This window comes from Trichomonas vaginalis, chromosome VI (genome assembly GCF_026262505.1).
Source record: "Trichomonas vaginalis G3 chromosome VI, whole genome shotgun sequence".
Lineage (NCBI taxonomy): Eukaryota > Parabasalia > Trichomonadida > Trichomonadidae > Trichomonas > Trichomonas vaginalis.
In genome coordinates, this window is record NC_067208.1 from 1,905,952 (window position 1) to 1,927,305 (window position 21,354).

The window sequence follows — 21,354 nt, forward strand, 5'->3', positions numbered from 1 at the left end:
ACCAAGATTTACTTTGAGAGTTAAGTCAAAAATAACGTTTGAAGATGCTATTAAAAGTAAAGCTGACAAAGTTGAACTCGAAGCAATGAACAAAGTTTTGAAATCTCATAAACACAACATCTCCGATATAAATGAACTTCAAACTTCTTTAGACAGTAAAGCCGACAAGAACCATACACATAAATCCTTCACTACTGTTAGAGCAGACGACATAATATTGAACTATACCCTTGGTTCAAGTGCACCTTTAGAGAATCCAAGTACAAGCGTAAAAGATACACTAAACTCCTTAAATAGTAAATGTATGAACATTGAAGGTCATGTCAGAAACTTTGAAACACATGAACTACCAGCAATGTTAGATAAGAAAGCAGATAAGAACCATACACATGATTTCTTCACAACTGTTGGTATAGAAAGTATTGAAGGAACGGTTGAAGGAACTGGTGGGGATGCATTATATTGGAAACCTCCTAACTTTCCACAAGGTTTAACATCGGAGGAAAACATAACGACGATGAAATACATTAGATGTAGAAATGTTTATGTCATGGAGGATGAAAATAATGTTAAATTCACTGCTCAAGATTTATATGATAAGAAAGCTGACAAAACAGAGCTTCAAACATTAAAGACAGAAATACTTCAAACATTATATCCTATAGGTTCTATTTATACGTCAATGAACTCAACAAATCCAGCAACAGTTCTGGGTTTCGGTACGTGGGAACAGATTGTAGATAAATTCTTATACTGTGCTAGATATTCAAAGCAAACAGGAGGTTCGAAGAAAATTACTGAAGCAAACCTTCCACCGCACACTCATACAGGAACTACAAACTTTTCTGGCGACCATAGCCACTCATTAAGAGACCACCCATTATACAACTCAGAGTATGAAGCTGGCAATGACGTTTTATCTCCATCTTATAACAATGCAGCAAAAAAGACTTTTCGACCAACTGAACCAGGAGGAAATCATTCACATACTTTCACAACAAATCCAACAGGCTCGGGTGCAGATTATATGCCACCATTTGTGACTGTATTCGCATGGTATAGAGTTCAATGAACGCGCTTGAGCCTAGAATAAAATCTTTAACTTTACATAAATGAGCTTGAAAGAAGTATTCGAACAACATCCATGGAGGTCTTTTAAGAAATTCAATGAAGCTGCAAAGAGTTCGGGATTTACTAACAGAGCTGAAGTGAAAAGGTTCTTTGACAAAAATGTTGTACATCAAACAAAAATAAATCCTTACGACTACTTTTTACCAATTTACTCCAACACTCCTGACGCATACCAATTTGACACTCTCATTCAAAGCAGAAAAGGAGGACATAAACCATTCCTCATCTTCATAAATGTTAACACTCGTAAAGCATATACATATCCAATGAGGAATAAAGGAACTCGTGAAGTGTTAAGAGTTTTACAAAAGTTTGTAGCAGAACATAGCCCAAGTACTTTAACATCAGACCAAGACAGTGCATACCTCAGCAATGAAATCACAGATTTTCTCATTAAGCATAACATAACTCACTACACTACTGAAGACCATAACCATAACATACTCGGCATCATAAACCGCTTCATAAGGACTCTCAGAGATTTAAATCAAGAGCGAGACTTTACCGAAGAAACAATGAAACATTTTCTCGAAGTATATAATTCCTCAACACATTCTACAACAGGACATACACCAAATTCAATGACACAACAACAAGAAGAAAAGTATATACAAAAGAAACTAAGTCAAACACAAAATATCAGAAATTCAAAACAATTTACCCTCATTCCTGGTACAAAAGTTCGTGTAGTTCTTGACGACAAACCATTGACAAAGAAACGTTTAAGGTTAAGTCGAAATTATTATATCGTAGACTCTACGCAAGGTAATGGATATCTTATAAAAGCTGCTGACGACTCCATAGCATTTTACCCTCGTCATAAATTAGTCGAAAGTAGTAATGGCAAACTTGCTGAAACCATTGACGAAGCAAAGCGAGGAGTGGTTATTGAAATACTTGACTACAACATAAACGATGACACTTATAAAGTAAGATATGAAGGAGGCGTTGAAGATGTTATACCATCTAAGAACTTGAGAGAGTCGAAGCCAACTCATCTGGGACCATTAGAGCGGGAGTACTGGAAAGACAAAAATATGCCAGAAAGAATAAGAAAATTCTTCTAAACTTTTTCATTAGATGTAAATCAGACATGAACGAGAACAGTCATGATATCATTAATGGTACCATTTATTTTAACATAAACTTTATTTATGTTAGAATGTTAGATCTAACACGTTTTCTAACCACTTTTCTAACATGGTCTAAAACTCTCGAAAATCATGAATTTTTGACATTTCCTTATGAAAGAAAAATAACGCTAATTTTTTTCTAAGAAAAATTTTTATCTTGTATGTAAAGATATGATTTCAACAATAGGTTCTACAACACTTCAAACAACAACTTCACCAAACTCTTTAGTTATGAATCCAACATCTATGTTAGTAGAGATGAAAAGCTTCATTCCTTCTTCATATACTTTTGAGACAGAAATACAAAGAATTAAGCAAGAACTTTTAACAAGTAATTTAGACTGTAGTGCGAAAGATGAAACAAATGAACAGTATCTTTATGACATGCAGGATATTATTGACCATTTACCCAAATTGCCTGAAATCCAACAACAAAAGCTCACTATTCATGAATTCGATGAAATAGAAGTGAAACCAACTGACTCAGTAGAAATAAAGAAGTTCATACGTAAAGTAAACTATGAGTTTCTAGGATATCATTGCAACCATAAAGTTATGGACAAAGATTGCGACATGGTATATAAGAACATCTCTGACATATATAAATCTGGAGAGTTTAAGACATACGACAACTTTGTTTCATTAGTTGCTGAATGTGTATGGCAGATAAGAGATAAAGATAAAAGATGTAAAATATGGAATGGACAAATAAAACCAACAACTTTTGAGTTAAAGAAAACCATTGACGCCTTAGTTGTTATAGCAGGTCAAATTTCAATGTATAACGCAAAAATGAATCCGCAATGTTCAAAATGTAAAGCAGCAATGAGGAAATATAACTACTCCGTCAAAGAGATAGAACGTATGAGAAACGACTATGCTGACTTAAAGAAAGAAGTAGAGAAACCAGCAGAAGATAAAATGGACATGTTAGCATTTCTGAACAAAAACTATCCAACTGCTGACGATTTCCTATTATCTGATGTCAAGAAGAAATATAAAGAAACCTTCGGCATAGTTAAATTTTTTGATATCCTTCGTGAAGAAATAGAAGCTACAAAACTGTTTAAAGTCATGAACCATCGCAACATATACCATGTAAAACGCGTGTAAATAGTTTTCTTCGATGTTAGAAAAGTGGTTAGAAAACGTGTTAGATCTAACATGCTAACATAAACATTATTTTTTTCTAAGAAAAATTTTTATCTTGTATGTAAAGACAGTAATGTCAAACATTGAGTTTGAAACAGTTAGAAAGATAGACAATGACACCAAAGTGGTTAGAATAGGTGATTTAAACGTAAGATACTCAAAGAAATACAACATCTGGAAAGAAAACAAACGACTGGGTTAGAAATGCTTCAACTCAGAAAATTTTGACAAGAAATCCTGAGCTTATGATATCAGTAGCATTTCATGGAACAAGAGCATATCTTATAGACAAAAGTCTTATACCAATAGTTTTGTTATGGTTAGACCCAGTTGTTGGATATAACTTCATAACTTATGGTTCATTCGATATGGAACGTTGCAGTGAAGGCTTACTTTACATCGTTCAGAAACCGAAGGACTTCAATACAAAAAGATATAAGATAGGAAGAACATATAATATAACTCAAAGATATGACAGTACAGTCAATAGAGTTAAGGTTGTGTTCGTTAACGATATGAGAGCTGCAGAAACAGAACTACTTGAAAAGTTTGAGAAAATGTATGGTGCTCCCATAAAAGGTAAAGAAACGTTTGAAGTAGATGAGATAGGTAAAGCTATAAAATTATTTGAAAATAGTTTTCTTCGAAGTTGCTGAAAAATACATGTAAAGCGTTTATTTTTTGTCTTTTGTGAAAATTCATGAAATTTGGTCAAAGCTTCCACGAGAGAAAAGATTCCTCATTCGCTAAGGATTCCAAAAATGAAAAAATCATTGATTTCGGCTGAGAAAAAACAGAAAAAACAGCAAAACCCTTCTTCCACGGGAACAAAGAAAATAAGAAAATACGGCGCTGTCGCGGTTCGAACCACAGACTCTGACCCCTCCATAACACCACCTTAGACCACTGTGCTACGTAGCCTGTCGACATAAGATTTTATAAATTGCATATTTGACGTAAATTTATTTCCATCTAGCTTCCCACCGCATAAGATATTCATACGTGTTTGTAAGACATTCATTAAACTTCTTTTCTATTGCATCTAATCTTGCGTTATTTTTTTCAATAACTTGTCTGTATTCTTCATCATCTCCAGCAGTGTTTGGGTCTTCACGTTTAAAATATTCATTGTTAACCAATTTTTTATCTACAAATTTTATTAGTGTTTGATTCACTTCGTTATGATAACGGTCATATTCTTTCAATACGTAAGTGAAGACAAAATGCGTCGTACCTTCAATCTTAAAGCTTAAAGAACTTTCAACACAGTTTTGAGGGTCTGTCAGTGCGTCAATGAGATAGTATTCGAAGTCAGTCAATAATCTTTTTAAAGTCATTTCATACAGGATAAAATTTAATGTTGTGAAGAAATAGTGTTTATCTCAGAAAAAATAAAGTTAGTTTTATTTTTATTTATTTTTTATTTTGTATGTAAAGACAGTAATGACAACATCAGAGAAAACAACAACAGTTATAGTCCATGAAGCTATAAATGAAGAATACGAATACATACAATATAACAAACAACTTCGCCTCATTCGTTCGGTCAAAGACGATATGTACCAAATGCAAAGTATAATGAATGCTCTTCGTTCTACAAAGCAAGCATATCATTGGTTTGAAAACCAACAGACAAAAGAACTTTTAGAAGAATTTCCTCATATGATTGCTTCCCTCGGAAAACCGAGGGAAGAGATTCCGTACGAAAATCGCAAGAATTTGGCTCCTGGTTTGAAAGGTTATTATGTTCATAGACTTTTAGTAAATGCTGTAGCAATGTGGGCTTCACCTCGTTATGCTTGTTATATTTTCATGATGTTAGATGAACTATATAAAGCAGAACGTGGAGAGATGGAAAAGAAACTTCAAGCAAAAGATGAAGTCATTGAATCCAAAGACAAAAGCATACAGAAAAGAATACCGCGTTCAGTACCAAAAGGAAAGGAAAAAAGCTATAAGTATATGATTTACGCTGAAGAGATGGAGAAAGAAGAAGATAGAGATATGGTTATGTTGCATTTAGTGAGAAGAAACAACAAGAGCTTTTATGACCTCGCTAAAATATATAAATCTGACAGAAACTGGTTCTATCGTGAAAACTTACCGATTTCAATGACACCGAATGAGCAAATAAAGGAAATTGTCAAAAGTACTCTTCCTCAAACACACTATGATATTAAAGGTTGTACAATTCTTACCTTCAAAGAAGACTTACCATTACTGAAGGAAAAAATAACAGAATATTTCGATAACTTCAAAGAGGAAGAATAAAAAAATCTAAGCTAATTTTATTTTTTTATAAAATTTTATCTCATATGAAAGAACATGAATTTAGAATATTCGGAACTCATGACAGAAGAAGAGAACGAACAACATGTAAAAGATTATGCAAAATTTCTGAAGACATACAAAGCATTTAAACAATATCTAAATGCTTCTAAAGATTATGCAAAATTTCTGAAGGTATATAAAGCTTATGAAAAAGCGTATGAAAAGTTTATACATTGGGGAATCGTTGTAAAATATCGATATGAAGACTAACCAAAAATATATTTTTGCTTAAATAACTTCAGGGTCTATTTCTTCAACCATTTCACTTCCTTCGTCAATGTCAATAGAAGCTTCTTCAACCTTTGGTAAGAATTTCTGTATAACATCTTTGTTCGTTATTGTCTTCAGAGATGAAGGATAATATTTCACAGATGTTTCACCCTTCTTATATTCTTTCTGTTCGGAAAGATTTAAAGCAATACTGAAGAAGTCAATGTTAGAGTTCTTTATGACAGTATAATGAGTATCTTTGACATTCACGAAGAAACTCTTTTGTTTCAAAACTACTGCTAACTCTTGTGAAGTATAACGTTTGCGGTCAATGACAATAGCTAATGGTCTGACATACTGACCAAACTTAGATTCTTTCACAAACTTCTTGTTAAAGATAACATTAACATTTGAAGCACCATTGAACTCATTCTTGATGGCAGTAGCGAGAGCATTGTATGAAAAGAACTTGCAATCTTGCATGTGTTTCATTAAAATAAAAATATTAAATTATTTTGAAAAATAACTTTAAAAAATCTAATCTAATTTTTTTCAAAAAAATATTTTTTTATTTCCTACTAAAGATGTATCGGAAGTTGTCTAAGTTAGAACACTCGGAAATAAAACAACTTCTAACAGAAGCTAACATAGATGTTGCAAAACATTACGCAACAAACAAAAAAGCACTCGCTGACATCCTCAATGACTATAATGGTGCAATAAGTTATGATAGAATTCATGAGTTCATAAAGCCGCAACGCGGCGAGGACGAAGTCCATGCAAGAGCATTTCCTTTAAATGACGTTGCTATTGACTTATATCATAGACGTTCAGTACCTCATGAAGTAAGAAGAGAAATGTTTGACATAACAAATGCAAACGTTGGTGAAACAAGAAGAAGAGACGACACACTGAAACAACAGAGAAGAGAGATGTTTAAAAATGCTATAGAACAAGTTCGCAAAGCTAACGATGTCATTCGTTCCATTGACGACAAACCAAAAGAAGGTGAGAGATGGTTAAAGAAAGATGAAGAGAATAGGAAGAGAAATGTGAAGTCAGGCAATAGACTCATTGACTTTAACATCGAAGCTTTAGATGAACCAAACAGAGACTACTTACACAAACATTTCGGTAAGGTTTTCATGAGACTCTTAGAGAAAATTAAAATAAACTCCCAACAAAGATGGATGGTATGTTATAAACTTGGTGGAAAGTATGAATGTTCTACGTTAAACCTCAATAATATTGGAACATTACTACATCAGCTCTTGAAGGAGAACTTTATATCAGAGATAGAAGCAAATGCTGCAGGTATTGTTGAAATGCACTATGACTTCTTCTTGACAAACATAAAGAATCTTACTGAAATAAAGATGTATGATTTAACAGAATATGAAGGCTTAACGATGTCAGATGTAAAGAAAGGCAAACCAAAAAAGAGACCATATAGAGATGAAAGCACACTGACAGAAAGACAGAAAAGATTATTGAACAGACTTAAACAAACAGGAGATAAACAAGATATAGATGACTTCTGGAATGAAATCCTTGGTGAAAAGAAGTTTTATAAGAAGAGAAGCGGTCAGTTCTGGAAGTATCTTTGCACATTACCTATAAATCTTGAACGCTACCAAATCTTCAATGAACTGAACAAAAGAACTGCAACACTTATGACAGAAGATAACTGCTTCGTTTATGCTTGCATTCAGGCTGGAGTAAATGAAGAAACTATTGACCACATGAGAGAAGTCATTCGTGTTAGAGACTTTCCTCAAAGTAAAGTACAAGAAATTTCTGACGCAACAGGTATAGCATTTAATGTTACCATTGGTTACTTCAATGACTCAAGACATAATGAAATAAAGAGATACATACCAAAAGAATGTGAAACTGTTCGAACTATTGACTTACTTCTTGTTGAAGACCACTACATGCTAAACGAAAGATTACCAATGACAACATATTTCATTCGAAACTATAAAGAAATTCTCAAAGCTTGTGGTGGAATGAACATTGAGAAACAGATGAAAATATATACAATGAGAGATGGTAAATACATTGTTCGCATGGATAGAACAACACCGTTATGGGATGTTATGAAAACATTGTGGGAGTGCAAATATTTCGAACCTATTTCTTATGGAGAACTTTTCACATATACGACTGACTTATATAAACAGAACCTTGCACCATTTAAAGATTTGACATATGCTCCAAAGTATTGTGTACAACTGAAGAAGAAAGCAGAGTCAAAAGAAGTAAATAAAAATAAGTGTAAGTTCATTCCTGAGCACGTTTTCTTTGCTGACTTTGAGTGTAGCACAGACGGCTTTCATAAAGCTTTTAACATATGTTATGACAGTGAAGATGGTTCAGTGAGTGAAAGCATTTGGGGTCAGAACTGTGCAACAGAATTTTTGGAACGACTTCCTGACAAGAGTTTAATATATTTCCATAACCTCAGCTATGATATAAACTTCATCTTAAGACACATGACAGAAGTGAAAGGAACTCCCATCATTAAAGGTTCACGAACAATGCAAATAACTGGCTTATATAAAGGAAGGGCAATTATTATAAAAGACTCTTACAGTGTTATAAATAAGAAGCTTAAACTATTTCCTGCTATGTTTAACTTACAAACAGGACCGAAAGAAGTATTTCCATATAACTACTACAGCAGTACTTTGTTAGCAAATGACAACAGAACTGGTGTCATTTCTGAAGCATGTAAGTTTATCCGGGATGCAGATACATTCATGAAAAACATAGATTCCATCAAAGGTTGCAGAATAGATGAGAACCACTTCGACTTAGAAAAATATAGCACATTCTATTGCAAACAAGATGTAAGAATTTTAAGAGAAGGTTTTGTAAAGTTCCGCAATGACTTATTGAAAGAATTTGATTTAAACGTTTATGACTACGTTAGTATTTGTTCTATTGCTAACAAATTGTTTGAGAACAGAGTGTACTTCCCGAATGGAAATCTTTATGACCTCTCAAATAAACCAAGAGAATTTATTTCGAGATGCATTCAAGGTGGAAGATGTATGTTGTCAGATAACATGAAACAAAAGAGCGAAAAGAAACTCATTGCTGACTTCGACGCTGTTTCATTATATCCATCCGCTATAGCAAGATTGTATACTTTAGAAGGAATTCCAAAAGTATTGAAGGATGAGATGCTAAGCACAGAGTATCTCATGAGACATTTATTCGATGACGACCAAAAGGAACCCATTGGTGAAAAGTTTATGTCTGGCTTCTTTGTTCTCATTAAGATAACAGAGATTGGAATACATAGACACTTTCCTTTAATAGTTTGTGACCCTGAACTAAATCCAGAACTTAACGTTCCCAGAAGTTCAAACACTTGCTGTCTCATGTATGTTGACCATATAACATTACAAGACCTCATAAAATATCAAGGTGTCAAATGTGAAGTGTTGCAAGGATACTATTACGATGGAAACAGAGATATTAGAATAAGAGATGAAGTAAAGAAGTTGTTTGAGTTAAGGTTAAAGTATAAGAAAGAAGGAAATCCTTTGCAAGAAAATATAAAGCTCATTCTGAACAGTATTTATGGCAAAACTATTCTATCTCCTATTGAGTCAAAAATAACCATAGTAGATGACAAAGATGCTATAAGATATGCCATCAGAAACTACAACCATATAGTGAAGTTCGAAGGTTTGGATGGTTCAGATAAAACTATTTTCAAGCTAACGAAAAGCATTTGCAGACACTTTAACTTCTGTCCACTTGGTGTTAATATTCTATCTATGTCGAAGAGAATAATGTGTGAAGTATTCTGTACTGCTGAAGATATGGGACTTCAAATATTTTACCAGGACTGTGATAGCATGCATATTTTCAATGAAGACATACCAAAGCTTGCAGCAGAGTTTAAGAAGAGATACGGTCGCGAACTTATAGGAAAGAACCTTGGTCAGTTCCATTCTGACTTCGCAGAAATAACACCTGGAAAACAAAGTTTAGCATACAAGTCAATATTTTGTGGAAAGAAGACCTACATAGACTTACTCACGAATGATTTAAATGAAGTTGCATTCCATGCACGTTGTAAAGGTGTAAAACAAGACGTCCTTGCTTTAACAGCTAATGAAATGTTTCCTGAAGCTATACAATGCTATTACAATGAAGATAAGAACATTCACATACCTGAAGGAACATATGACAAAGACTCTGAGTTCAGTTTAATGAAACTTTACAAAGCACTTCATGATGGTCAAGAGATTGGATTCGACTTGTGTAAGTCTTCTAGTCCTTGCTTTGCTGAAAAGTTTAACTTCTCAATAACGACTAAAACAAGCTTTATTCGTAAGTTGAAGTTCTGAGGTCATTTATTTTTGTCAGCAATGAGGTCATGAATGAGGTCAGCAATGAGGTCATGAATGAGGTCATTTATTTTTGTCAGCAATGAGGTCATTCATGATAAAAATAAGCCGCTAGCGGCAAGGGCGAAGCCCATGTGGTCATTTACAATACTGCGATGGTAGAGTTTAAGAGTTGTGCTTCAATGTAGAGACAGTCCTTATGGTCTGGAGGTAAGAACACTGGGCAGTTATGGTCATGAGTGGAGAACATGTCTATCCAAAACTCACGATTGAAGCCAGTTAATTTATAGTATTTAGGGTTAGGAAGTGGTGAAGTTCTTGTATGACCAATGAACTCATTTTCAACTCCCTTACTTAAGTTTGAATATAATATAGCTTGCTTTCTATCCCAAATGCCAGGTGTTACAATCTTTGAAAATTCATTTTTCCTCGGAAGCATTGCATCATAATTGAAAACATTCTTGAAATCTTCATTGGGTTCAGAGATTTGAAACCTTATACGTAATGGATTTTCTTTCTCTTTAGCTACTTCATTGAATGGTGAATATATAACAAACTGACAGTCATGAGTTCCATCTTCATTTTCATTAAATTCATAATGAAAGTCTATAAGTTGTGGCTGACTACCTTCTTCTTTCAGTTGTGCAAGAAACTCACGTAAAGGCTGTAAAGTTTGTACTTCAATGTTGAACTTTTTCTCGAACATCTCATTAAATGAAATCATACATTGCAACAATGTTGTATCGTCTTTAAAGTATTTGTATATGTGAATGTTTTGGGCGCTTAAAGACTGTTCGTCATTTTCTATCTCGACTTGAAGTATAAAGTCAACTTTCCTAAATGCACGTGTTATATACATAGATGTTATGCCAATGTACTTCTCTTCATTTATGTTCACAATCCAGTCTGTTGGAAACTTAAACGTTACTCTATTCCCCTTTATTTTGACGTCAGGGTTTTCACTACTGAACGCAACAGTTAAAGGTATTTGTCTATACATTTAATTCGGATAAAAATAAACCATTTACTCTTTCTTTGCTTCAGCTTCTTTAGCTTTTTGTTCTTCCTTTGCTTTTGCTTCTTCTCTAGCTTTCTTTGCCAGCAAACGTGGGTTCTTCTGTCTTCCAGCAGCTAATGCAGCTAGTTGTTTTTCACTAAGTTTTCTCTTTGGTCTCTCTGGCTTTTGTTCTTGTTTTTGTTCCTTCAGTTCGGATAAAATTTGCTCACGAATTTCTTTCTTCAATGCTTCAACATCTATGACCCCTTGGGTCTTGTCCGTAGGGCTTGTCTGAGTCATTTGACTGCAGATAAAAAACAAAATTAAAACTTTAACCGATGTAAAATGAGCTTGTCAAAATCAGAGCGAGAGTCTATTATATTAAATGACGCAAGAGGAATACAACATCCTTTCTATTACGTAAGTCAGAGTAAAGATGGTAAAATATATGTAAGAAAAAGAAAGGTTCCATTAGCGAATGCAGAGAGCGACAACATTAAGGTGTATGGCACCGAGGGCGAAGCCCATATAAAACCTTCTATTCAAACTGAAAAGTCAATAGAACAAGAAGAAAAGAAGCCAGATGTTCTTTCAATAACGAACCAAGAGCTTATTGCAAAGTTCGTGAATTTCATTGAAAAACAAACCGAGTCAAAGAACCCTGACCCACCAGTGAAAGAAGTTGAGACAAAAGAGAATGTACAGTTCATTGAAAATGTCAAGAAACAACTTCCACCACGAATGCCAAGAAGAAGAGTGAGAATAATGAAGTAAATAGATATTTTTATCGAAGTAAATACATGCAGAACGAACAGCTAAACGAATTTACTCCAGCAGAGCATATTCATCAGATTCGCTCATATTTCGATATCATAGACAATGCAGTTCAAATTGGTGACACTAATAGAAAATATTCTGACGCAAAGATTCCATCACAACCTGGAACTGCTAAAGATAACACATGGGTAACATTCAATCTCTCACCTCCTGGTGAAAATATGTTGGACCTTTACAATACATTCATTACGTATAAAATGGAAGGTCAATTTATTGTAGATAAAGAAATTGGTTCAGGTTCCAATAAAACAAACCCACCAGGATTTTGGATTGGTTTCGATGACGCTTTCTATGCAGTTGCTGGATATCAAATCCTTGCAAATGGTCGTATCGTATATTCTCAAGACAACGCAAGAGAAGAAGCATATATAACTTCAAACTCACAAACTACCGAACAAATAAAGAAAGTAGATGTTTTCTCAAAGACTCGACATGAAGATGTATGGAGTCATTCGGGAACATGCAGAACAGGACAAATTGTTAGTGGTCCAATTACAGCAGGAAAATCATTTGATTTTAAGCTTCGTTTAAGAATTCCTGTTAGAAAGATTTTACCATTAGAAGCTATAAGATTTATTCCTGCATTTGCTGGAAACATTCAGCTTAAAGTAAAGTTCAGTAGCGACGCTTACAATGCACATCTATATCTGTAAATGATATCATTGCTTTCAATCCAACTCTTAAAGTTGCATTTGCTTCAGATTCAAATCCACCGACAAATAAATTTGTTCCATGGAATGAACCATTCACTATGATAACGAAGGCAGTAGAAGCTAGTGGAACAGTTACTATTACAACTGTAACCAGCAACTATTTCGAACAAAGATGGATTTTAATGAATGTTTCATTCATCCAAAGTCATTCTCTTTAGACCCTAACATTTATACAGAACTTGTAGAACATTATACAAACGAGGCTTTATGTTTTCCTGTTAAAGTTATGGATTGGATTCCTATGGACGGTTCATTCTCAAAGAATACAGATAGTTCAAGTGCAACATTTACAGCAGCTTATACGCCTATTAATGTTAAAAGTATTTGGGCACTATTTAGAAAGAAAGACAACTATTATGTTAATTTTGAGAACCCTAAGTTTAAATATCTTCAGCTTTCCATGGGAGCTTATGGAAATATGCCTGCAGAACCTGAAAAATCATATGGACCTGTATTTTATGAAATGGTTGCGAACGCTTGCAATACAAACAATGATATGATTGGATTTAATGAAGATGTTATGAGGTCATTGGTGATGTGGTAGTGTGGAACATAAATGGGATAGCTATGACAACACACATTTCTTATGTGGTTTTCCAACAGAAGTGGACTTTTGCTTCCAGCAAGGTCAAACATCTACTGCTCCAATAACATACAAATTGTCTGTTAAAGGACCTATTGAACTAGCAACTGAAAACGTACCAAAGCCACTTATTGGATTTATGAGGGATTGTTGCTTTGCCATTCAGGTGCGTGCTAATGGCATCCCCATAATAAGATTAGATGACTATAACTTAGCTACGGACGACAGTGAGGAATAAAGAATGAACGTTTATTTTTAAAGCTTATAAATGAGTTCTTCATCAAGCTCTCGTGAACCTTCACCATCTATGAAACAAACTTTACCAAACGATTATGGAGCACCTATTGAATATTTCTTACGAGCTGCACAATGGCAAAGAGCAGTCTCACCAAGGTTAGGTGTTCCACCAGCTCCTGTCAAAAATAGCATTTGGTCAAGTCCTTATATAAAATATGGTCTCCCACTAGGTTTGCTAGCTACAGCAGGAGCAGTAATGATGTTGAAAAGAAATAAAGCAAATGTTGTAAATAATACTGAAGTAGCTGAAGTTAAACAAACTCCAACACCTTCGCCAAAACCAACGCCTTCACAAGCAAAACCTTCAATAACTCCTGAACCTATGGAAGTACAAACTCCTGTTCAAAAGTCAACTCCTAAACCGACTCCAACATTTAAACCAGAACCTACTCCTCAAATAAATCGTAAAACTCCTGCGTTTCCTTACTGAAAAAATAACGTTATTTTTATTTAATATTAAAATTTTTATTTGATTGAAATGACGACTAAAGTCACTGAAGCAATGAAACAAAAGTTTTTGGTAGAATACATTAAATCAGGAATTATTCCAGAAGGTTTTTACATTCATACTATGAAGGATGGTAGAGTTCAGTTTAGAAAGATAAAGCAACCATTAGATAAAGAAGGAATTTTGAGAAAGATTAAACTTCATGAGGACAACATTGCTGAACTTAAGAAGAAGTTAGAAGAGTTGGAGAAAGGAAGAGAGTTATAAAGCAATGAATTCAACAGGGTGAAAAAACAGGTGAAAAAAGAGGTGAGATCTCACCACTTCACCTAAATTTAAATGGATGTTTTCATACGTGTGAGGGTGGTGATATCATTTATTTTTATTTTATTTTTTAGTTTACTGAAAATTTTTATTTGGATGTAAATGACAGAACAAAAGCAACTCATTCGAATTCCACAGTATAACAAACATACATTTAAACATTTATTCTTCCTTCCTGAGCATAACATGTTCTTTCAAATACATCCGAGACCAGTTGACTTTTCATTGACTGTGTATAAAGATAGAAATAGTTATATCATTAAACCATACGATGACGAAGGTAAGTTATGTAAATTGTACGTTAAGAAGTTAGAGAAAGTTTATGGCTTCAAGTATGACTACAATAGGGTTAACACTGATGATGAAGATATTGAGGAAAATTTATGAGAACATTAGTGAAGTCGTTAGTGAGAACGATAGTGAGAACGTTTATTTTTACATTAGTGAGTTCGTTAGTGAAGTGAAGTGGTTGGCGGCTTTGTAAATATTTAAGGTTAAGTTAGTTTTTGCGTTCATGTTGTAAACTATACGTTAACGGTTTTGTAAAGTGTCAAATTCACAAGTATTGAGTAAAGTGGAACGCAGTGCCACCATACCCAAGACTTGTATACTAACTTTCCTCAATAAAGTGCCAAAACCCTATTAAAATATATGAACATTTTCAACATTTTAATGTTTTTATTTAAAAATTTGTTGGAATATGAGCTTCAAACAATTATTATGTAAATAAAAATAATTAAATATATGTATTTATTCGTATTACAACCGTAGTAAGTCGATTCTTCCTTTCTTCTACTGAGTTTTGAATTTGATTTCGAATTGTAAAGAGATTCAAAGGGAAAATACTAGCGGATAAAAACTACCTCCATGAAAGGGTCATAATGGAGTCAAGTTGTATTTTTTGATATTTTTTGCTTTTCGAGCCTAAATAGGTAGCCAAGATAATGCCTAAAAATAAGGTTCTAAATTCTGAAGTTTACATGATCCTCTCGTGTGCACCCTTAAAACAATGCTAATTTTGCAAATTACCTCAGACTTTTCAGAGGATTGAGTTGCCACTCAATCCTCTGAAATAGTCTGTGGTAATTTTTAGTCTCTACACTATTTCAATATAAGCTCCATTTTTAAACAGTTTTTAAAAATCGAGCATTGAAAAGTGTGATGAGACTGAAAATTATTTGTTGAAAAATTAAAATGCTCAAAAATATTTTAGATTAATTTTATTAATACATCAGTATTTACACCCAATTAATTCAAATTTTTAAAGCACTTAACAATTTTTAATTTGGATAATAGTCATCATTACTCAAACTGATTAAATATAAAAAAAAAAAAAAAAAAGGTAGTGGGGCTTCCAGGCACTTCGTGCCTTCTAGCCCTGAAGATGTTTAGTATAAATGAAGTTTTTATTCGGAAAATTGTTAGTCTTCTGGGTCGAAAACATTATATAATGTGTCGCTTTTCACAAATTATATATGTTTTCATGTTTTGTCAAGACTTCTTCGTAAATGTTTTGTCAAGACTTCTTCGTAATGAGCGTAAATGACCCAAAAATATAATTTAGGTGAAGAGGTGAGATGTCACCCGTTTTCTCACCTGTTTTCTCACCTCTTGAATTTTCATGATTTCATCGTAAATGTTTTGTCAAGACTTCTTCGTAAATGTTTTGTCAAGACTTCTTCGTAAATGTTTTGTCAAGACTTCTTCGTAATGAGCGTAAATGACCCAAAAATATAATTTAGGTGAAGAGGTGAGATGTCACCCGTTTTCTCACCTGTTTTCTCACCTCATGAATTTTCATGATTTCTTCGTAAATGTTTTGTCGAAACTTCTTCATCGTAAATGTTTTGTCACTTTTCTGTCACTTTTCAGGAAAAAACATTTTTATTATTATATATAAATGAATTTTACAAAACCACCGTTACCGTTCTTTGGAAATAAGAGTAGATGTAAAGATATTCTATTGAGAGAACTTAAGAAACTACCGAATGGTCTAACATTTGTAGATTTGTTCGGTGGAAGTTTCTATATATCCCATTTGTGCCATACCGTATTCCCAGACTCAAAGATTATATGCAATGACTTCGACAACTATATGGACCGTCTCAAACATATTCCAGACACAAACAATATATTGAAAGAGTTAAAAGAAAAGATACCTATAGGTAAGATGGAACGTATGCCATTAGATAAGAAAAATATTGTGAGAGAGGTTTTGAAAAAAGCAGAATATATAGACTGGGATAGTATATCTGCTAGACTATTATATAGTGGTTCTATAAGAGTTCATGACATTGAAACACTTATGTCAAAAGTTTTATATCTTAACTATACAAATGTTTTCAAAGAGGACATAGAAAAATATATTGAGGGTATAGAGTTTGTGAGATGTCATTGGACAGATTTGTATGAAAAATATAAAGACAAGGAAAATGTTTTCTTTATAGTGGACCCGCCGTTCTATAACACATGGGATTTTCAATACCAAGTAGACTGGACTTTGAGAGACTCTTTAGAAACTTTAGACGTTATACATAACCATCCATGCTTTTACTTTACATCCGATAAAATGGTTTGGAAACCGTTATGAGATGGTTAGAGGACATACATGACTATGAGTTTATATATGACAAGATAGAATATGAGAGAGGTCCTATAAACTGGAGAAAGTGTCACAATAAAGAAATTTTATTAGTAAGTAAATGTGGTTTGAAATAGGACTACTTGTTTTAGGTTTTTTCCATTGTGTCATTTACTTATTTGACGTGCAGAAAGATATAGAGAATATGAAGATGAACCAATGCCAGCAAATGTTCAGCATATGTACTCGTAAGAGATATTTTTATCTAATATTAAATGGACGCACAGAACTTAGCGAATGCACAGCAACCTGGACAACCAAACCCAGAGAATATTCCAAATGAAGTTAGAATACAAACTGCAATGGCAAACTATGGTCAAGTGCCAACAGATGTACAAATGCAAACTGCCATGTCAAATGACGCTGCGTTAGGTTTGCCACCATGGTATGCAAATATGAGATGGAAAGAGTTTTATACAAACCTGAAGTGGGATATAAACAACTTTATGCAGATGACGCGAACACAGGAGTTGACCCAGAATATGTTTTCTACCAGAGGAGAAACAGAATGTATGAGCTCTCAGTTAAAGAATGCTATGGAACTCAACAGGAAACGCAAAAGACTAGGCGGACATTAGATTTTTACATATAGTAAAATGGGTTTCTTCAGTAGTATTGGAAACTTCTTCAGAAGAGTTGGAAGAGGTATATGGAATGGAATAAAATCTGTCGGAAAAGGAATTTGGAACGGAGTCAAAAATATTGGTAAAAGAGTAGGTCAGTTCGTTGGTATTATACCTAAAGACCCTGAACCAGAAGAACAAGCTCCTGTTATACAACAGCCTGAACCTGCACCACAGTCAAGTTGGCAACCAAATCCAACACCTCAACCGTATTAAAATTATATTTTTACCGTTCGATAGTAGTTGTATATGAAACTAAGTTCTAAGTAAAACGCATGGTATAATGGAATTATTCTCTTTCTTCCATCTGTAGTAAACCATACTTGAAAGTCTGAAATACTTCCACTCGGCGGTTCATATAACTTTGTAGGTTTTTCGTAAAAGTCATTCATCAGACATAAGAAAGAGTTTTGCGCACCAGAAAATGAAGCATGAACAATAATAGCATCTTGGTCGAAAACATTTTCATATGTTCCATTAGGGTTTTCGACTTCATAAAAGTTCGGGTGTACTGGATATTCTGCAGGCTGATTTAACATCCTCATAAATCTATACCATGCCAAGTTGTTATATTTGTAGAAATATAAACGTTGTCTCCAAGGTCTTCTATTCTATTGATTTTAACAGTTGCATTTTTCCTGTCATATAAAATATCGAGATGGTACTCTCCTTCGTCAATGTTGTACTGTTTTGCATATTCGAGATAGATATCGTTTATTTTTTCTTGAAAAGCTTGAAGAGTTGTTTCTAAGTTTACAAGCAAATTCACTTGTAAAAGTTTTCCCTGTTCAAATTTCTCATACGTACGTTTTTCTTTGTTATAGTATCGAACTTCAAAACCGACCGTAAATGGGAAACCATGTATGGCTTTCTGAAATGAACTTCATTCTACGAAAGCCAACAGCTTTTGTGACGGATGGGTCTCTTAACCATCTTAGTGGGTAGTCAAAACGATAGCCTTCATGCTTTACGGTCTCTGTCTCAAACTTTTGACCGACATTCGTAAAAAGTTCATCTAATGGTTTAGTTGTAGCAACTCTTGAATTTTCTTTTTCTATTGAAAGCATATTTTATCTAGAATAAAAATGTCAAATGAAACAGCGTCTATGAGAGAAATACAACACAACGACAACTCATTATACAAGCTCTAAATAAGAACACAACAAACTTTTCAAACTATTCTAAGATATCTGAGTCATTGAAAGAAGGAAACTTAAAACTGACTTTAAACCCAATGACAGATGAGTTTCTGTTTCAAGACAATAAGAACAATACTGTCTGTATAAATCCAACAAAAGGAACTTTAAACGAGAAACCTATAAATGAACTTCTTTTGAAAGCAGATGTTGGCAACAAAGCTGACAAAGAATATGTAGACGATGCAATAGCAAAAGAAGAAGAAAGAGCTAACAAAGCTTATGCAACAAAAGAACATACTCATCCTGAACTAGCAGACAAAACATATGTTGACAATAAAATGTCAAGTGAAGTGACAAGAGCTGAAAACGAATATTCTAAAAAGACTCATACACATACCATTGCAAATATTGCAAACTTACAAGAAACCTTAAACAGGAAAAGTGACGTTGGACATACACATACCATTGCAAATATTGCAAACTTACAAGAAACCTTAAACAGGAAAAGTGACGTTGGACATACACATACCATTGCAAATATTGCAAACTTACAAGAAACCTTAAACAGGAAAAGTGACGTTGGACATACACATACCATTGCAAATATAACAGACTTAAACGTTAGCCTTGAAAAGAAAGCAGATAAAACATATGTCAATGAAATATACCAAAGTTTGCTAGGAACAAAAAATATTGAAACTATTGTTGGTGACTTTTCTGTCAATGAAGAAAATAAATATTTTAGATGGCAGTTGGTACACTCCTTAAAAAATGGTATACGGTATAAACTCATTCCGAAAAATAACAATGAAATGTATGTAAGCTATATAAAGAATGATGGTACACAAGTTAAAGTTCCATTAGACAACAACTGCTACTTAAACATATATGGAGACGAACAAAAAAAATATTTAAGAGTTTATGAAATGGCAGATATGACATTGCCTGACCCAGCTCCAGCACCATATTATTATGACTATGGTGCTGACGCACGTGTAGACCCAAAAAAGCAAACATTATATTTAGAATATTATAGATATAAAAGATATAATGCAATAGAAAAAACGAGAATAGTATACTATTATGAAGATGACAGAAATAAATATTATAGTCAAGATTTTACCTACCCTGAAAACATAAGATTATATTATAAAAAATATTCTGACACAAACCAGAAGAAACCTGAAATAGTTGCACTATATTTTAAGTTCAAAAGAGACAATCCTATAATATCTCATATGTTTGATTTAATGAACCCAGTAGGTTCTATTTATACATCTATGGAAGCAAGAGGTCCTCAAGTAATGTTTGGTGTTGGTGCATGGGAACAAATAGTCGACAGGTTTTTGTATTGTGCAAACTCTTCAAAGGAAACAGGTGGAAGTAAAACGATTTCAGGTGAAAACTTACCTGCGCACAGTCACTACATAGATTTAAGTACATCTCAAGCAGGTTGGCATAAGCATAGATTTTGGGATTGGTCAGCAATGAAAAAAGGTAAAGGATATGATGTTAAAGACGAAGTTCAGTTTGCTATAAATTGTTTCTGGGGTAACACTCAGGGAGATGGAAACCATACACATCGCGTTTCAGGGTATACGCAAACAACGGGGCAGAGTAAAGACTACATGCCACCTTACATGACAGTTTACGCATGGTATAGAATTGCTTAGTCGTCATTTTCAACTTCTTTAGCATATTCGTCAGGAGTTGTCTTATATTTGTTAGGAACTGTCTTTGAAAGTATACCACCTTGAACTTTGACAAGTTTGAAACGAGGTCTGGCAATAGTAGTTTTATCTTCTGCTTGCAGTGTGTACATTTTGCCATGTTTGCCTAAAACTTCATAATATTCTCTTGTATACTTTCTTCTATTTTTACGAACACGAATGTGAGTACCTGTCGGGTTCCCATTGTTGTCATAGTCAATAGTATTTTCATATGGGTCGCGTTTAGGTATTTCTATTTTTACTTTGTCACCTTTCTGAAGTTTGAAGCCCGGCATTCTTTCTTGTTTGTCTCTTTTGACTAAATTATTAAATATATAGTCTTTCTCTAAGTCAGGGTTGTTTTTCATTTCTTCGGGGGAGTGGTTTCCCAAACCTTTTTGTTTACGGCTATTGTAAATATTTAAAACTTGTCTCATCTTTGCCATGGAGAAGTGTCTATATTTGTCGTCATATGACATTTCATCTACCTCACCACCTTGTGGTTGGTTTAAGTCTCTTAATATTTTTATACAACCGTCAATGACACCAAGAGCAGAATGGTTTTGGTCGACAATGAAATATTGGTTTACATTTTTTGAACGCAGATAGTTTTTAATATCGTCTGATTTGAAAGAACTTTCTTGGTCAGATGTCAGTTTTGTTGGATGGTATTTGTCAACAAATATTGTCAAAGCAGTTTTCACATCTAAAATATTTTT

At 33.8% G+C, this 21,354-nt stretch overlaps 17 protein-coding genes across 17 annotated transcripts, besides 2 other annotated features; 13 read left to right on the forward strand and 4 right to left on the reverse strand.

Annotated features, from left to right (window-relative positions):
* Positions 1 to 15,139: part of a mobile genetic element that runs on past the window's edge.
* Positions 683 to 1,072, forward strand: TVAGG3_0789070 (keratin-associated protein family; the record flags this gene model as incomplete). The annotated part of the gene is made up of 1 exon (XM_051246763.1): positions 683 to 1,072. One exon carries the CDS (start codon positions 683 to 685, stop codon positions 1,070 to 1,072), a length of 390 nt encoding a protein of 129 aa, XP_051082238.1.
* On the forward strand, positions 1,113 to 2,198 carry TVAGG3_0789080 (integrase core domain containing protein family; the record flags this gene model as incomplete). The annotated part of the gene is made up of 1 exon (XM_051246764.1): positions 1,113 to 2,198. The coding sequence occupies one exon, from the start codon at positions 1,113 to 1,115 to the stop codon at positions 2,196 to 2,198; it is 1,086 nt and encodes a 361-aa protein (XP_051082239.1).
* On the forward strand, positions 2,436 to 3,161 carry TVAGG3_0789090 (organellar and viral DNA polymerase type B; the record flags this gene model as incomplete). Its single annotated transcript, XM_051246765.1, has 1 exon — positions 2,436 to 3,161. A coding segment is annotated over one exon (726 nt), but the record flags the coding sequence as incomplete, so codon positions are not given.
* Positions 3,662 to 4,072, forward strand: TVAGG3_0789100 (organellar and viral DNA polymerase type B; the record flags this gene model as incomplete). Its single annotated transcript, XM_051246766.1, has 1 exon — positions 3,662 to 4,072. The coding sequence occupies one exon, from the start codon at positions 3,662 to 3,664 to the stop codon at positions 4,070 to 4,072; it is 411 nt and encodes a 136-aa protein (XP_051082241.1).
* On the reverse strand, positions 4,379 to 4,753 carry TVAGG3_0789110 (uncharacterized protein; the record flags this gene model as incomplete). The annotated part of the gene is made up of 1 exon (XM_051246767.1): positions 4,379 to 4,753. The coding sequence occupies one exon, from the start codon at positions 4,751 to 4,753 to the stop codon at positions 4,379 to 4,381; it is 375 nt and encodes a 124-aa protein (XP_051082242.1).
* TVAGG3_0789120 (KilA, N-terminal/APSES-type HTH, DNA-binding family) lies at positions 4,860 to 5,687 on the forward strand (the record flags this gene model as incomplete). The annotated part of the gene is made up of 1 exon (XM_051246768.1): positions 4,860 to 5,687. The coding sequence occupies one exon, from the start codon at positions 4,860 to 4,862 to the stop codon at positions 5,685 to 5,687; it is 828 nt and encodes a 275-aa protein (XP_051082243.1).
* TVAGG3_0789130 (uncharacterized protein) lies at positions 5,976 to 6,449 on the reverse strand (the record flags this gene model as incomplete). The annotated part of the gene is made up of 1 exon (XM_051246769.1): positions 5,976 to 6,449. The coding sequence occupies one exon, from the start codon at positions 6,447 to 6,449 to the stop codon at positions 5,976 to 5,978; it is 474 nt and encodes a 157-aa protein (XP_051082244.1).
* Positions 6,542 to 6,755, forward strand: TVAGG3_0789140 (organellar and viral DNA polymerase type B; the record flags this gene model as incomplete). The annotated part of the gene is made up of 1 exon (XM_051246770.1): positions 6,542 to 6,755. A coding segment is annotated over one exon (214 nt), but the record flags the coding sequence as incomplete, so codon positions are not given.
* TVAGG3_0789150 (organellar and viral DNA polymerase type B) lies at positions 8,057 to 9,130 on the forward strand (the record flags this gene model as incomplete). The annotated part of the gene is made up of 1 exon (XM_051246771.1): positions 8,057 to 9,130. A coding segment is annotated over one exon (1,074 nt), but the record flags the coding sequence as incomplete, so codon positions are not given.
* Positions 9,749 to 10,324, forward strand: TVAGG3_0789160 (organellar and viral DNA polymerase type B; the record flags this gene model as incomplete). Its single annotated transcript, XM_051246772.1, has 1 exon — positions 9,749 to 10,324. The coding sequence occupies one exon, from the start codon at positions 9,749 to 9,751 to the stop codon at positions 10,322 to 10,324; it is 576 nt and encodes a 191-aa protein (XP_051082247.1).
* TVAGG3_0789170 (uncharacterized protein) lies at positions 10,467 to 10,976 on the reverse strand (the record flags this gene model as incomplete). Its single annotated transcript, XM_051246773.1, has 1 exon — positions 10,467 to 10,976. A coding segment is annotated over one exon (510 nt), but the record flags the coding sequence as incomplete, so codon positions are not given.
* On the reverse strand, positions 11,349 to 11,621 carry TVAGG3_0789180 (uncharacterized protein; the record flags this gene model as incomplete). Its single annotated transcript, XM_051246774.1, has 1 exon — positions 11,349 to 11,621. The coding sequence occupies one exon, from the start codon at positions 11,619 to 11,621 to the stop codon at positions 11,349 to 11,351; it is 273 nt and encodes a 90-aa protein (XP_051082249.1).
* TVAGG3_0789190 (uncharacterized protein) lies at positions 11,667 to 12,095 on the forward strand (the record flags this gene model as incomplete). Its single annotated transcript, XM_051246775.1, has 1 exon — positions 11,667 to 12,095. One exon carries the CDS (start codon positions 11,667 to 11,669, stop codon positions 12,093 to 12,095), a length of 429 nt encoding a protein of 142 aa, XP_051082250.1.
* TVAGG3_0789200 (uncharacterized protein) lies at positions 12,122 to 12,697 on the forward strand (the record flags this gene model as incomplete). The annotated part of the gene is made up of 1 exon (XM_051246776.1): positions 12,122 to 12,697. A coding segment is annotated over one exon (576 nt), but the record flags the coding sequence as incomplete, so codon positions are not given.
* On the forward strand, positions 13,723 to 14,181 carry TVAGG3_0789210 (repellent protein 1 family; the record flags this gene model as incomplete). The annotated part of the gene is made up of 1 exon (XM_051246777.1): positions 13,723 to 14,181. One exon carries the CDS (start codon positions 13,723 to 13,725, stop codon positions 14,179 to 14,181), a length of 459 nt encoding a protein of 152 aa, XP_051082252.1.
* Positions 14,230 to 14,466, forward strand: TVAGG3_0789220 (uncharacterized protein; the record flags this gene model as incomplete). The annotated part of the gene is made up of 1 exon (XM_051246778.1): positions 14,230 to 14,466. The coding sequence occupies one exon, from the start codon at positions 14,230 to 14,232 to the stop codon at positions 14,464 to 14,466; it is 237 nt and encodes a 78-aa protein (XP_051082253.1).
* A 701-nt stretch (positions 15,140 to 15,840) lies between the features above and the next one.
* Positions 15,841 to 21,354: part of a mobile genetic element that runs on past the window's edge.
* TVAGG3_0789240 (serine threonine-protein phosphatase family) lies at positions 17,761 to 18,003 on the forward strand (the record flags this gene model as incomplete). The annotated part of the gene is made up of 1 exon (XM_051246779.1): positions 17,761 to 18,003. One exon carries the CDS (start codon positions 17,761 to 17,763, stop codon positions 18,001 to 18,003), a length of 243 nt encoding a protein of 80 aa, XP_051082254.1.